The sequence below is a fragment of the Amblyraja radiata genome, chromosome 17 (assembly GCF_010909765.2).
Source record: "Amblyraja radiata isolate CabotCenter1 chromosome 17, sAmbRad1.1.pri, whole genome shotgun sequence".
In the NCBI taxonomy this organism is placed as follows: domain Eukaryota; kingdom Metazoa; phylum Chordata; class Chondrichthyes; order Rajiformes; family Rajidae; genus Amblyraja; species Amblyraja radiata.
In genome coordinates this window covers 4,165,110-4,180,583 of record NC_045972.1, presented here as the reverse complement: position 1 = coordinate 4,180,583, position 15,474 = coordinate 4,165,110, and the positions used below count along the sequence as shown (strand labels likewise).

Here is a 15,474-nt window from a genome sequence, read left to right as displayed (position 1 = left end):
TGGTAGACTGGAGGGTGGCTAATGCTGTGCCTCTTTTCAAGAAGGGCTGCAAGGAATTAGATGATTTCTTTTTGAAGAAGCAACTAAAAAGATTGGTGAGGGTAAAGCCATAGACATTACCTATATGGACTTCAGCAAGGAATTACATACTGTTCCACATGATAGGCTGCTAATGAAGGTTAGATCTCATGGGATCCAGAGAAAGCCAGCTGACCGGATAGAAAATTGGCTTCGTGGAAGGAAGCAGAAGATGATGGTGGAAGGTTGTTTTTCCGACTGGAGGCCTGTGACTAGTGCTGTGCCTCAAGGTTTGGTCCTGTTTGTGGTATATGTCAGCAATCTGGATTGGAAAGGGTATAATTAGTAAGTTTGCAGATGACACAAAAGTGGGTGGCATCATATATAGTGACGGTTGTTATGAAAAATTGCAGCAGGATTTAGTTGAGTAGGTGGGGTAATTGCGTTTAATACAGATAAGTGCGATTGATGCATTTTGGGAAGTCAAACCAGGGCAGGACCTTCACAGTGAATGGCAGTGCTCTGGGGAGTGTGACAGAGCAGACAGATCTATGAGAGCAGGTACATATTTCTTACTTACAAGTTTGCAGAAGACACTACCACAGTCGGCCAGATCTCAAATAATGACAAGATAGAGTATCGGACGGAGACAGGGAACTCTATAGCATGGTGTCAAGACAACAGCCTCTCTATTTCAATGTCAGCAGAACAAAGGCGTTCCTACACATATTTATTTTTACAAATGCACCGTAGAAAGCACGCTGTCAAGATGCATCATAACATGGTATGTCAACTGCTCTGCTCAAGACAGCAAGAAGTTGCAGCTTGTAGAGAATCCAGCCCAGCCCACCATGCAAACCAGCTATCTCCGCATCAATTTACAGAATCACGGAGTCATACCGCACAGAAACAGGCCCTTCGACACAACTTGCCCACGCCAATCAAGATGTCCCATTTGCCCGTGTGTATCTCTCTACAGCGTTCCCATCCATGTATCTGTCCAAGTGTCTTTTAAATGCAGTCACAGTACCTCCCTCAACTATCTGTTCTAGCAGCTCATTCCATAAACCCTGTGAGTGAAACAGTCATCCACGAGATTCATGTTAAATCTTTCACCTCTCATCCTAAACCTACGTTAACCTCGCGTTTTGAATTCCCTTACCCTGCGTTCACAATCTATTCCCTTCATGGTTTTATACATCTCAATAAGATCATCCCTCAGCCTCCTGTGTTCCAAGAATAAAATCTTATCCTGTCCAAGCTCTCCTTGTAGTTCAGGCCGAGTCCTGGCAAAATCTTCGTAAATCTCCTCTGCACTCCTTCCAGCTTAATGACATGCATCCTACAGCAGGGTACTCAAAACTGAACAAAGTACTCCAAATGTGGCCTCCATGTTCCTGGAGAGGGAGCAGGCAGGGCCCACAGGCACCTCGGCCGCTTTCCAGGAATGCTGGGCGTTGCAGGAGCTTGAGTGCTTCTTACATGAATGTAACGTTTTGGTTTGATACTCAGATGTATTTTTGTTATTTTAGATAGATGTCTCCTGAATGGTGTATTCACTGTCATTTTGTACCTGTAAATAAACTTACTCTGGATTAAAAAAAGTGGCCTCACCAATGTCTTGTACAACTGTGGCATAACGTCCTAACTTCTATACTCAGGACCTGACTCATGAAGGCCAATATACCAAAAGCCTTCGGGAGCACCCTATCTGTGACAACACTGTCAAGGAGCTATGCACCTGTACACCAAGATCCCTCTGCTCTACAACACTACCCAGAGCCCTAACATTCACTGTGAAGGTCCTGCCCCGGTTTGAATTCCCAAAGCGCAGCAACTTGCACTTATCTGCATCAAACCCCATTAGCCATTCTTCAGCACACTTGCCCAGCTGATCACGATTCTGTTGTAATTTCTGATAATCATCTTAGCTTTCCACATTACCACCCATTTTAGTGTTATCTACAAAATTATTAATCATGCCTTCTATATTGTCATCCAAATCGTTGCTATAGAGAGGCCTGGATAGAGTGGATATGGGGTGGATGTTTCCACTAGTGGGATGTTTCCACTCGGACCAGAGGCCACAGTCTCAGAATAAAAGGACGTCCCATTAGGAAGGAGATTAGGAGGAATTTCTTTAGTCAGAGGGTGGTGAATCTGTGGAATTCATTGCCACAGAAGGCTGTGGAGGCCAATCAATGGATATAGTTATGGCAGAGATAGATAGATTCTTTATTAGTATGGGTGTCAGGGGTTATGGCGAGAAGGCAGGAGAATGGGGTTGAGAGGAAGATAGATCAGCCATGATTGAATGGTGGAGTAGACTTGATGGGTCGAATGGCTTAATTCTGTTCCTAAAACTTATGAACTCATAAACCACAAAAATCAATAGGCCCAGCACCAATCCCTGAGACACACCATTAGACACAGGCCTCCAGTCTGAAAAACAACCTTCCATCATCACCCTTTCTCATTCCAGTTGGCTAGCTGTCCCAGGATACCATGTAATCTAATCTTCCAAAGCAGCCTACCATGCAGAATCATATCAAATGCCTTGCTGAATTCAGAACTTTAACTTGTAAGCCAACCAAGGCCTTGTCCGTAATTATTTTAAATCTCAAAAACTGTGGACGATGGTCTCGAAGGGCTCACTCACTGACTTCAGTCACTTGCCCTTCACAAATTCAAGCTTTGCCCTCTTCTTTGTTGGGCACTCTACATATTGCCCAAGGAAATGTTCCAGCCCGTCTAAACCCTTATCATCATGGCAGTCCCAGCCTATATTGGAAAAGTTAAAATCCTCTCATGTGACAACCCTTTTGCAGCTGCCTGCAATCTCCTAGCATGATTGTTCTAATTCCTGTTGACTCTTTGGGGGCTAAGAGTACACTCCCAACAATACTCCACCGATACTTCACGCTGCTTTTGGAAAAGCAGTTAACATAATTAAAGATCACTCATACCCAGTCATTCCTTCTTCTCCCATCTTCCACAAGGTGGAGAATACAAAAGCTTGAAAGCACATAATACCACCAGATTCCAGAACAACCTCGTCCCTGCTGTTATCAGGTTCTTGAACAGACTCTCAAATGGAAAGAATGAATTCCTAATCTTCCAACCTATCCCGTTCAGCCTTTACACTTTTTTTGTTGTCAATCCACACTTTCTATGTAGCTGTAAGACTATTGTCTGCACACTGTTTCTCTTTTGCACTACCGGATATACTCATGCATTGTATGATTTTCCTGGATAGCGTGTAAAACAACGTTATTCCACTGCATCTTGGTACATGCGACTACAATAAGCCAAAACCAATATATTAAATGTAACAAGTCAGACAATAATTTAGATGAATTAAAAATTTAACATTCTTACAGAGTGTAATAATTTAAATAGTTTAACTTATCTCTGCTAAATTATCAGTCAAATAAGAAAATAAATCAAAGGTTTACTAACTTGCTGAGAATATTATCCAGGGTATCTGTTCCTCTGAGTATACTTTCATCTTGAGCAGAAACCTTGGAAACGAGTGGGTTCTGACAATCACTATTTAATATTACGGTCGTTTGTGGAACAGTGCTGCAAAAAATGTAATTGAAAAAGACATTTGAATAGAATATACAGTGCATACTAATCGAGATCATAATATAAATATTTGATTTAACAACTATGTTTTCATTCCATTTTCATTCAAGGGGTAAAGATTTTATAGGAATCTGAGGGATAACTTTTCACACAAAGGGTGGTGGGTGTATAGAACGAGCTCCCGGAGGAGGTAGTTGAGGCAGGGACAATCGTGATGTTTAAGAAGCAAGTAGACAGGTACATGGCTAAGACAGGTTTAGAGGGATATGGGCCAAATGCAGGCAAGTGGGACTAGTGTAAACGAGACATGCTGGTTGGTGTGGGCAAGTTGGGCCGAAGGGCCTGTCTCCACATACATGGAGATCATATTTTGAGAAATATGATGGGCATTGAAACTATGCATAATAATCGTAATTTGATCTCATACCAGTATAATCTCAGATCTTTATCCCCACTAACCCGCGGCAACTAAATAGGACTCAACTGTTGTTTGGTCAGCCAGAACAGTTTCTTGCACCTGATCTCATTTTATTTTCTTTCTTTCATGCAATAATTGTCTAAATTTACAGTTTAACTATAACTTAGTGTAGTGCAGGTACATATTTCCTTGAAAGTGGCATCATAGGTAGGTAGGGCATCAGGGCGGCTTTTGGCACATTGGCCTTCATCAGTCAGAGTATTGAGGATAGAAGTTGAGAGCTGTATAACACTTTGGTGAGGCCACATTTAGAGTATTGTTTTCAGTTCTGGGCACCATGTTATAGGAAGGATGTTGTCAAGCTGGAAAGGTTGCAGAGAAGATATATGAGGATTTTGCCAGGACGAGAGAATCTGAGCTATCGGGAGAGGATGAGTAGGCTGGGACTCTATTCCTTGGAACGCAGGAAGCTGAGGGGTGATCTTATAGAGGTGTACAAGATCATGAGATAAATCAACAGGGTAAATGCAGTCTTTTAATGTTCTTAAGCTGGAATGGGTGCAGAGAAGATTTACAAGGATGCAGCCAAGTCTGGAGAGCCTGACTATGGAGGGAGGTTGAGCAGGCTATGACTTTATTTGCTTGGAGCTCAGGACGATGAGGATTGATCTTATAGCGGGGAGCGGATAAGGCCACAGCCGACAGCAAGAAACAGCACCAGGAGAGAGGGGCTTGCTGGTGCACCTTGCGAGCCGGGAGTGGGGTCGAAAGCCGCGGCTCTAAATGTCAGGGAAACAGAGCCTGGGATGGGTTGACAGGTCATTCCATTCACATTCAGTTTACATTTTATATTTGTTTAAAGTTTCTGCACTCCATGGTGCTTTAGAGACACAGGAGTGGTGTCATTAGTGGGCCAGGGGTGTATTGTCCTTTCATTATCACATGACCCCTGTTGGCCCGGAAAACGGATCATCCAGAAAGGCTCGGCAACCTGGGGCAACCTGGGAAAAACAGTTCAGCCTGTATATCATTGAATTAATAAAACTTCAGTTATTTACAATTATTATCATGGTACAACACTTGAAATACTTTTTAAAAACTCATAGCCAACTTGAGCGAGTCTGAACATATATTCAAATTAACTTATATTCACTAATGTGCAATGAAATTCTTGCTTGGGTGAAGATCAGAGCAAACAATATATGTGATAATGGTAAATACAACACTGAATGAAAAACAACACAGTGGTGCAAAGATTGTGGCATCATTCAAAGTAGTGCAAAAGAATACCAAAGTGTTATAACAAAACAGAATGAGAAAGAGTTAAGAGCATGAGTATGTGGCAACACCTCTGGGAAGGGAATGTGAGAGGTTCAGGAGAATGATAGCACAAAGGGATTCTCCCTTCAATTGGCTGACTGTCTAGGTGATGCCAATCCTTCGCAACTTTGGTAACATCTGAGTCCAATTAGCCGATATTGGTTGGCCACAAATCTTGTCAGCCTACTCCCTATAAAACCCAGGCATTCTAGCCAGAGGAGAGAGAGAAAAAAAGGTAGAAATAGTGAAAGAAAGGGGAGGGACACAAGAAAAGGAAGAGGTGGAAGAAAAAGAAAGAAGAGTGAGGAAGGGAGACACAAGCACCTGAAGCTAAGGTTGAGCGACCTGGGCAATCCTGAGATACCACAACCTCTTCCTGCCCAGACGATGAGGGACTGGGCACACACACACACAGCACCCCCATTCAGTCCTGATCTTTCTTACCACTGTAAATAGAATAAATTGTGCATGCTCACCCTAACGCGAGTGTCAGTGTGATCATTTATTCTAGCCACAATGTATATTTCCTAACATGACTCCACGTCATCTTCTTGCCACATACTTAACTTGTCTACATTCCTTTGCATATTATTTGCAGTCTTCTCACACGTTCTTCCATGGATGCCTTTTCTAGCCATGTGAGCAATTCCCATGAAGTCAAATGTTATATTTGTAAGCTTGTTATAGGTGATGCTGTAGTCATATGTTGGATTGTAATTACCCGATTCTTGTGACAAGACAAAACGTCCAATTTTCATGGACAAATGGCAGTGTTGTCACTGTACTGGAACATCTGGCTTAGCGGCACTGTTCTACATCATTGCTTGAGCACTTAACCATTCCAGAATTTCAAGGAACAGCTAACTGCGTTGAATACTGCAGGACAAATCAAATTATATTAAAGATTGGCTTTGCCATGATGGGGAGCAAAATATTCATGATTGCACTTTGGCCAAAAAGTGAAAAACTGCAGATTAAAATTCATTTCATTCATTCATCATCGTTGAAAACATTAGCGACGCAGTGGTGCTGGTTTCCAATTGGAACTGTGACGGATGCACCACACATCTCTGTCCTCCAGTTCCTGCGGGCTTCTGCCTCTGGAAGTATAGGAATCTTGGTGTGTGTGTTTTATCATCATTCCATACAATGCTGTGTACAGTGATCGCAACTTCTACTGAAGTGTGGATGGACGTTGGCTCGCAAGAAGCTCATCCGCCCTTTGACAGGTCTTGTTTTTTGGTCCTGCTGGGGGTCCACAGCCCCCTCCTCACCTGGCAAACCAGGTGGGGGAGACAGTTTAGTCGCCGACTATCCGACCATGGAGCACGTAGCACGGGATTACATGGTACCCATGGCGGGGGAACTCCCCCTGACCTGACCTGATGTTGAAATTGCTCATTAGGTTAATAAGCATCTGTGCTGATAGAAATAGAGCATCTCTAGCTTTAGACTGATGTGAATGCATTGTGATGCATTAAATTTGATTTTATTTCCCCAAATGATCACGATTGTTGATACAGATAGCCTTGGAACCTCGTGTCCTAAGAATTGTGGTTTTGACAGAATGTGGGTAAACTCAGAGGTTTGATCTGTTGAGTAGCTTGAATGGTTACTTGGCTTTTGGCCTCTGCTTCTCGGTTTACTAACGTTAGAGGAGTTTAGAACATTCACCAAAAGATATAATTCTGTAAATATGGTATAGAATGGATCTTGGAATTATACCTGCCATTTTAGAGGTTGTGCTTCAGAGGTACTATTGAAGAAGCTTGGTGAATAAGCAAGTTCGGTATCTCGATAAATGCAAGGCATCATGGGATTTGTCGAAAATCAACACAAGGAACTCTTGAAATGTGGAGAAAAAATACTTCCCGATCCCATGAGATGGGTGGCTTGGAGAATCGAAAGGACTAAACTGCTGGCCTCCCACATTCATCGTCGACCTGCCAAATCATCTTACCAGTTATGATGAGGTGAACCAGCCAGCTACTTCATTGAAGTCTCGCCTGCTTAGCGACTACAAAGGCAAGGCCTATAGCTATTTTGATGCTAGATGGCTGAAAGAAGTCTTCTTTCATCCCATATCTGATGATTCGGCAATGTATTTTTTGAAAGCAGTCTGTACACCTTCTGAAAGAGTGCGGCAAACCCCCCCATAAGCTATGCGTGTGCATCGAGAAGTCATCTGGGATTATTCATGCTTACTGCAGCTGTCTTGCCGGGTAAATTGCAAAATTTGTGTCTTCATTCACTGGTGGTAGGGTCATATTATTTGTCGTGCCATTTTGGGGTATTGTGCGCGTCACATCAAACCATTTCATTTTCAATGTTTCTAATATCTTTCAGGCTCTGTTTTGTACTACACAACTTTACTTACACATGTAGATTCAGAACTCATTCAGAAGTCAACAAATGTGCATACAGCCCGTGGCCGTATAGTAAGAGGTGAAAACCTCCGGCTCGCACTTTTTGCTTTCTCTGGCAATTTCTCATTTTTTTGACTGCTCTTTGGGTGAGCATCCCAACAGACTTCCAGCTTGTGCCTTGGTATGGCTTCAGAATGAACTGAGGAGAATCACTCACTGCCAAATACTTAATCTCTGTCCTTTTACTATCTGTTCCCTGACCCTTGTATTGTGGTCCGTTACATTTCCTATCATAGGTGATACCCAGCAATTTGATGGTGGGCCAGAGGTTAATACAACTGAATTTCAAAATAAGGTGGCTAGACAGGGGGAAGATGTTTAATACCTACCTTTTCTGTGGTAGAAATGTTTCTTGCCAATTATCAAATTGATAAGGCCACCCATGTCATACTGCATTTGGTGTTAATTACTCCATTGCCCACTCATCAAAGATTCCATTGTGTGACTTCCTAATGAGAATAATGTCCACGATGAAACAGTTAATGTTGCAAGACCTGAAATGTTGCTTTGAGTAACTCCATTGGTGTTATCACACCCAAAGTCTAGGTGGTCGCCAGATTAGAGTGGACTTTAGACATCCAACTTTATACAATTTCGCCAAAGCATTTTGAAAACATTTAAGCTAGTAGCAATTAGTTTAATTATGCATAATGTCAGGGTGATTAATGAATTAAATGAAAAAGTTATCGCAAGTGTATACATAGCAATATAATATGGGTTACTAGAGAAAATGAACATTTATGGCATATGGATAAATTGGCCTATGGATAGTTTCCAGGAACTGAATTCTTACATAACCCAGAGACTGCCTGTATGTTTTGTCCAACCCACTACTAAATTCAATGCAGGATCAATTCCTCGAGCAACAGTTGATTATAACTTACTCCCTGGTAAGTTATTCATACTGTGTTGCTAATCACATATGGGGTTGTGCTGAATTACCAAATTCTTGGGTTCTTGATATTGTGGAAATTCAATAAATCGTTTCAATATCAACATAAACCATGACAGGAAATAAAAATCATTTCCAAGTACAGTAAAACTCTGATAATCCACATCAGATTGTTTGGAACTCCTGACAGTTCACCGCCGGATTCACTCAACAGTCCAGATTGTGAGGCTGGGGTCCAGAGTACCGGTGGAGGGTATGACCGGAGATAGAGATAGGGCGAGCTGGTGTGGCCAAGATTTCTCACAGTCATGCTAATAGTCAGGAACATGGATTGGTTTGCGGCAGGTGCCAGAATCCTGGGTGCTTATATATTTCCCACTTGCTTTAAATTCATCATGTTCACTGGAAAAATTATAATACTACTGGGTAACTGCAAAGAAAAGGTGAAACAAAAATAATAGAGTCATAGAAGTTGGGAGGTCATAAAGTGTGGAAGCAGGCCCTTCGGCACAACTTGCCCACACTGGCCAACAATGTCCCAGCTACCCTTGTCCCACTTGCCCGCGCTTGGTTCATACCCCTCCAAACCTGTCCTATCCATGTACCTGTCTAACCGTTTCTTAAACGATGGGATAGTCCCAGCCTCAACTACCTCCTCTGGCAGCTTGTTCCATACATCCACCATCATTTGTGTTAGAAAGTTGCCCCTCAGATTCCTATTAAATATTTTCCCCTTCACCTAGAACCTATGTCATCTGGTCCTCCATTCCCCAACTCTGGGCAAGAGACCCTGTGCATCTACCCGATCTATTCCTCTCAAGATTTTGTACAACTCTACAAGATCACCCCTCATCCTCCTGCACACCATGGAATAGAGGCCCAGCCTAGTCAACCTCTCCCTATACAGTAGCTCACACCCTCTAGTCCTGACAACATCCTCGTAAATCTTTTCTGAACCCTTTCAAGCTTGACAATATCTTTCCGATAACATGGTGCCCAGAACTGAACACAATATTCTAAACGCGGTATCACCAACGTCTTATACAACTGCAACATGACCTCCTTTATTCAATACTCTGACTGATGAAGGCCAAAGTACCAAAAGCCTTTTTGGCCACTTTATCTACCTACGACTCGACCTTCAAGGAACCATGCACCTGTACTCCTAGATCCCTCAGCTCTGCAACACTACCCAGAGGCCGACCATTTACTGTATAAGTCCTGCCCTTCTTCGACGTCCCTCACATTTCTCTGTATTAAATTCCATCAACCGCCCACCTGGCCATCGATCCAGATCCTGCTGCAATCTTTCACAGCCATCTTCACTATCTGCAAAACCACCCACTTTTGTATCATCAACAAACTTGCTAATTTTGCCCTGTATGTTCTCATCCAAATCATTGATGTAGATGACAAACAGTAACGGGACCAGCACCGAACCCTGAGGCACACCACTAGTCACAGGACTCCAGTCTGAGAAGCAACCTTCCACCATCACATAGAAACATAGAAATTAGGTGCAGGAGTAGGCCATTCGGCCCTTCGAGCCTGCACCGCCATTCAATATGATCATGGCTGATCATCCAACTCAGTATCCCGTACCTGCCTTCTCTCCATACCCTCTGATCCCCTTAGCCACAAGGGCCACATCTAACTCCCTCTTAAATATAGCCAATGAACTGGCCTCGACTACCCTCTGTGGCAGGGAGTTCCAGAGATTCACCACTCTCTGTGTGAAAAAAGTTCTTCCCTCTGCTTCTTTCCATGGAGCCAATTTGCTATCCATTCAGCTATCTCTCCTTGGATCCCATGCGATCTAACCTTCCAGAGCAGCCTACCATGCAGAACCTTGTTGAATACTTTGCTGAAATCCATGTATACAACATCTACAGCTCTCGCCTCATCGACCTTTTTGGTCACGTCTTCAAAAAAATCAATCAGATTTGTGAGACATGACTCCCACGTACAAAACCACGCTGACTATCCCTAATCAGCCCTTACCCAACCAAATGCCGGTATAACCTATCCCTCAGAATACTCTCCAGTAACTTACCAACTACAGATGTTAAGCTCACTGGACTATAGTTCCCAGCATTTTCCCTGCAGCCATTCTTGAAAAGAGGCACAACATTTGCCACCCTCCAGTCTTCCAGCACCTCTCCTGTATTTAAGGACGACTCGTAAATTTAAACCAGGGCTCCCGCAATTTCCTCTCTAGTTTCCCGCAATGTCCTCAGATATATGTGATCAGGCCCTGGAGATTTGTCTACCTTCATACATGACAGTACCTTCAGCACTTCTTTGATGGTAACACTGACAGCTCTCAAGACACTTCCATCGACTGCCCCAAGTTCCTCCGTCCTACTGCTTTCTCGGTAAATACAGAGGACAAATACTCATTGAGGACCTTGCTCATCTCCTGTGGCTCCACACAGAGGCGACCACTTTGATTCCTGAGAGGTCCCACTCTCTCTCTAGTTACCCATTTCCCCCTTATGTATTTATGTCTCTCCTGAAGCTACTGTAGCCGGATCATTGAGCTGCCAGTCCTGCCCTTCCTTAACCAGGTTTCAGTCATGGCTACAACGTCCCAGTCGCTCGTACCTATCCACGCCCTAAGCTCATCTGCCTTACCCGTCAGGCCCCTTGCATTAAAATACATGAAGTTTAAACCAACCCGCCTTCCTCGCTCTCTGCCTTTCACCTGCCTGTTCTGTCCACTAACCGTTCCCACACCACCCTCTATATCTACTTCTAGCCTCTCACGTGTCCCCGTCCTGCACGAGATCCCACCCCCCCTGCCAATCTAGTTTAAACCCTCCCGTGTAGCATTAGCAAACCTGTCTGCTAGGATATTGGTCCCCCTCCAGTTAAGGTGCCATCCGTCCCTTTTATACAGGTCACCACTGCCCCGGAAGAGATCCCAATGATGCAGAAATCTAAATCCCTGCTCCCTGCACCAACTCCTCAGCCACACATTCATTTCCCCTGTCTTCCAGTTCTTACCTTCACTAGCACGAGGTACTGGAAGCAATCCTGAAATCGCTACGCTGCAGGTCCTGCTTTTCAGTCTTCTACCCAATTCCGTAAACTCGTGTTGCAGAACGTCCTTCATCTTCCTACCTGTATCGTTCGTTCTAACAAGCACAACAACCTCCGGCTGCTCCGCCACACTCTTGAGGATTGCGTGCAGCCCCTCCAAGACATCCTGGATCCTGGCACCAGGGAGGCTACACACCATCCAGGAGTTTCACCTGCTGCCGCAGAATCTCCTGTCCGCACCTCTGACTATCAAGTCCCCCACCAGTACGGCTCTGCCTGACGTCACTCTTCCCCGTTGAGCCTCAGCACCAGGGTTGGAGTCACAGCCCTGGGTACCATTCAATCTTGTCTAGCCTCCGCTCCAACAGCTCCCAAGAGGGTGTACCTGTTTTCAATGGGTACAGCCACCGAGGGGTCCTGCACTCCATGTTTACTTCTCTTCCTCGTTGTCACCCACCTGCGCTCTTCTCGTATCCTCAGTGTGATAACCTCACCAAGTCTTGTCCAGGAAACATTCGTTTTCCCGGATGGTCCTGAGGTCATCGAGCTGCTGCTCCAGTTCCCTAACACATTCATTCAGGAGCTGCACCTGGACACAATTTCCTGAGGAGTAGTTGTCTGAAGCACCAGCAGTGTCCCTGACTTCCTACATCTTGCAGGAGAAACAATGTAACAACTTGCCTGCCATTACTTCAGTGGACAAAATCACAAATGAGACACACTCAAAGGTGAGTGAAACTAATTCCCTTCCCTGCTGCCGATAGCCTCCTTCTGCACTGCAATACGTCACAGGTTTAAAATATCGGGGGGGGGGGGGACAGAACCGATTCAAGTGTAGCCTCCTTGCTTCAGCCTCCACACCGAAGACTCTTGAGCCAAAGACTCACACTTTACCTCCCAAGGCCTCTCCCCAATAGGGGTAATATCCAATAGGCTGAAGAAGGATCTCAACCCGAAACGTCACCCATTCCTTATCTCTAGAGATGCTGCCTGTCCCACTGAGTTACTCCAGTATTTTGTGTCTAGGCTGATAAATCTGCTAGTTTAGCAACACCAATACTCTAAGGGCTCCATGTTATTGAAGTTTATCTATCATATGTATTTGTGCATACATGTATTTCATTAAGATTTCAATTAAGATTTCAACACAAAATTCAAAACTTATCTTGTCCAACTAACAGGGTAAACTGGATTTTCAGATTACAACACAAAATATCTAAGAAACAGTGGAGAACTAAATCAGATGATTTCAGTCTATTTAATTTGGAATATTACTTTCTCAGATAAATCACATTTACAAAATGTGTGTTTTTTTGCCAGTAGACTGCTTTTCATCCAGAACTCTGCATAAAACATTCCTTTTTTTTGTGTGAAAAGAAAGGTCCCGACCCGGAATGTCACCTATCCATGTCTTCCAGAGATGCTAAGTGACCTACTGAATTTTTCCAGCACTTTGTGTTCTACACAAGACTCCAGCACCAACATTTCTTTTCGTTATGTGCCAAAGAACATTTTTCACCACAGTCGCTCCTCTACATTGTAAAAGCTTCCATTTTTTAAAAACTTTGATGAAAACAATCAAACTATTTAAATGTCATTGCTTTGTAAGAGTCATTGTTGTATTCTAAATGTTTTATTATATTATTTATTACATGCCTTACCTGCGCACTTTGTTCCATGTCTGTGTAGCCCCCAGTGGCGATCCTGCCACCATTGGAACCTGGATAGGACTATTTTGTTTATTAAGAGCCAAATCTATCTTTTCTTCAATAGCTTTACAAGTTGCTTCAACAGCCTGAATTTTGGCTTCAATGTTATCAAGCCGCAAACAAATTGCCTGATTAATGTCAAAGAGAACAGACTGTAAAAGAAGAGAGACAAAAAAAATCAAAATTTCTTCAAAATTAGACCACAAAAGATGGTAATTTGTAACAATTTAGCATTAAATTCAATAAAACAAAGATATAATTAAGCATAATTAAACATTCAATTGGCCCATACATTATGTGCTCACTTAAAATAATTATTGAGAATCAGCCCATTTTGTTTATAAGGATAAATCTTGATTTTTATTTTATTTCCTTTGATCCATGTTATCAATTAGTTCCCACTTACTGACATTTGGCCACATTTGAGAGCAAGATGTGCTCCAGACCATCTCCAAAAGTAGAGATTTCAAATTCCTAGGAGTCAATATCACCAACAACCTCTCCTGGACCATCCATATTGAAGCAACGTCCAAGAAAACACACCAACGCCTCTACATCGCGAGAAGGGTTAGGAAGTTTGGCATGTCCCCTACAACTCTCACAAACTTCTACAGATGAACCAGAGAAAGCGTTTTATCGGGATGCATACCAACTTGGTTTGGGAACAGCTCCATTCAAGACCATAAGAAATTGCAGCGATTGTGGACGCAGCCCAGACCATCACACAAACCAACCTCCCTTCTATTGACTCCATTTATACCTCACGCTGCCTTGGCAAGACCAGCATCATAATCAGGGACAAGTCGCACCCTGGCCACTCCCTCTTCTCCCCTCTCCCATTAGGCAAAATGTATAGAAGTATGAAAATGCACACGACCAGATTTAGGGACAGTTTCTTCCCAGCTGTTATCAGGCATTTGAATCATCCTACCACAACCAGAGAGCAGTGTTGAACTACTATCTACCTCTTTGGTGACCCTCGGACTATCCTTGACCGGACTTTGCTGGCTTTACCTTGCACTAAACTTTATTCCCTTATCATGTATCCATACACTGTAAATGGATCAATTTTAATCATGTATTTGTGTCTTTCTGCTGACGCAACAAAAAGTTTTTCACTGTCCATCGGTACACGTCACAATAAACTAAACTGAACTCGAGTCCTTATGTCTGCAATATGCCCAGATGGAAGATGAGGCAATATTGGCCATTGCTGGGAAAGTGTACACTCCAAGACAGAGAGTACAGAATTGGAGTGAAATGGAGAATTAACGTGCCAAAGACCTGGCAAAATCAAACATAGATTGGGAGACCACTTTGCATAAACCTCCATTCAGTGAACACGAGTGATCCTGAATATTCAGTTACTCATCACTTTAATTCTCCATAGCAATTGTTTTTATCAGACCTGAGTTCATGTAAGGTCATTGGCCTGCAAAATTAACATGTTCTGTCCTTTCTTCAGAGATGTCAGCCATTCTGCTGGGCATTTCAGGCAATGTGTTTCATGTTTCATGTGTTTCATATTTCCAGCAACTGCGGTATTCTGCATCTCCGTTTGGGCATGCTCCTCTGTTTCTGTTTTTTCTCTTAACTCCAAACACTGAAAGCTATTATATTTCCTGGCAATCTTGCTCTGCGTACAGTCACAAACATCCACCCTCCATATCTTCCCTTCCTGCAACTTAATGCATGCTTGCTTGTAAAAAAAAAAATCACAATGAAGGGTCATGGAACTGAAATGTTGGCAGTCTCTCTCTCCACACACTGATACTACCAGACCTGCGGATTATCCCTAATCCATGATTATGTGTTTTTGTTTCAGATCACATACATCTGCTATTTTTTTTTTCAATTTCAGCTTCTATCTGTATTTTTCCAATTCTCACTTTCTTTCATCTCCAGTTTTATCTTCTCCACCATTGATTGCTATCCTTCTAGTTGCTGAGGTTCGAAGCTTTGGAATTTACGCCCAGAACTTCTGTACTGCTCCATCTCCCTTTCCACTAAAAGACTACAAATTCTTACTTACAGTTTTTCAATGTCAAATTGTGTTTCTAA

At 43.1% G+C, this 15,474-nt stretch overlaps 1 protein-coding gene across 4 annotated transcripts in view; it reads right to left on the bottom strand.

The window, feature by feature from the left end:
* LOC116982428 (BTG3 associated nuclear protein) overlaps window positions 1-15,474 on the bottom strand; it is a 127,414-nt gene that overhangs the window by 79,648 nt on the left and 32,292 nt on the right. For all 4 annotated transcript variants that reach the window (XM_033035644.1, XM_033035647.1, XM_033035646.1 and 1 more), the window contains exons 4-5: window positions 13,366-13,565; window positions 3,478-3,600 (exon numbers count right to left, since the gene is read on the bottom strand). In XM_033035644.1, the coding sequence (XP_032891535.1) occupies window positions 3,478-3,600; window positions 13,366-13,565 (323 nt within the window). The remainder of the gene's footprint in view (window positions 1-3,477; window positions 3,601-13,365; window positions 13,566-15,474) is intronic.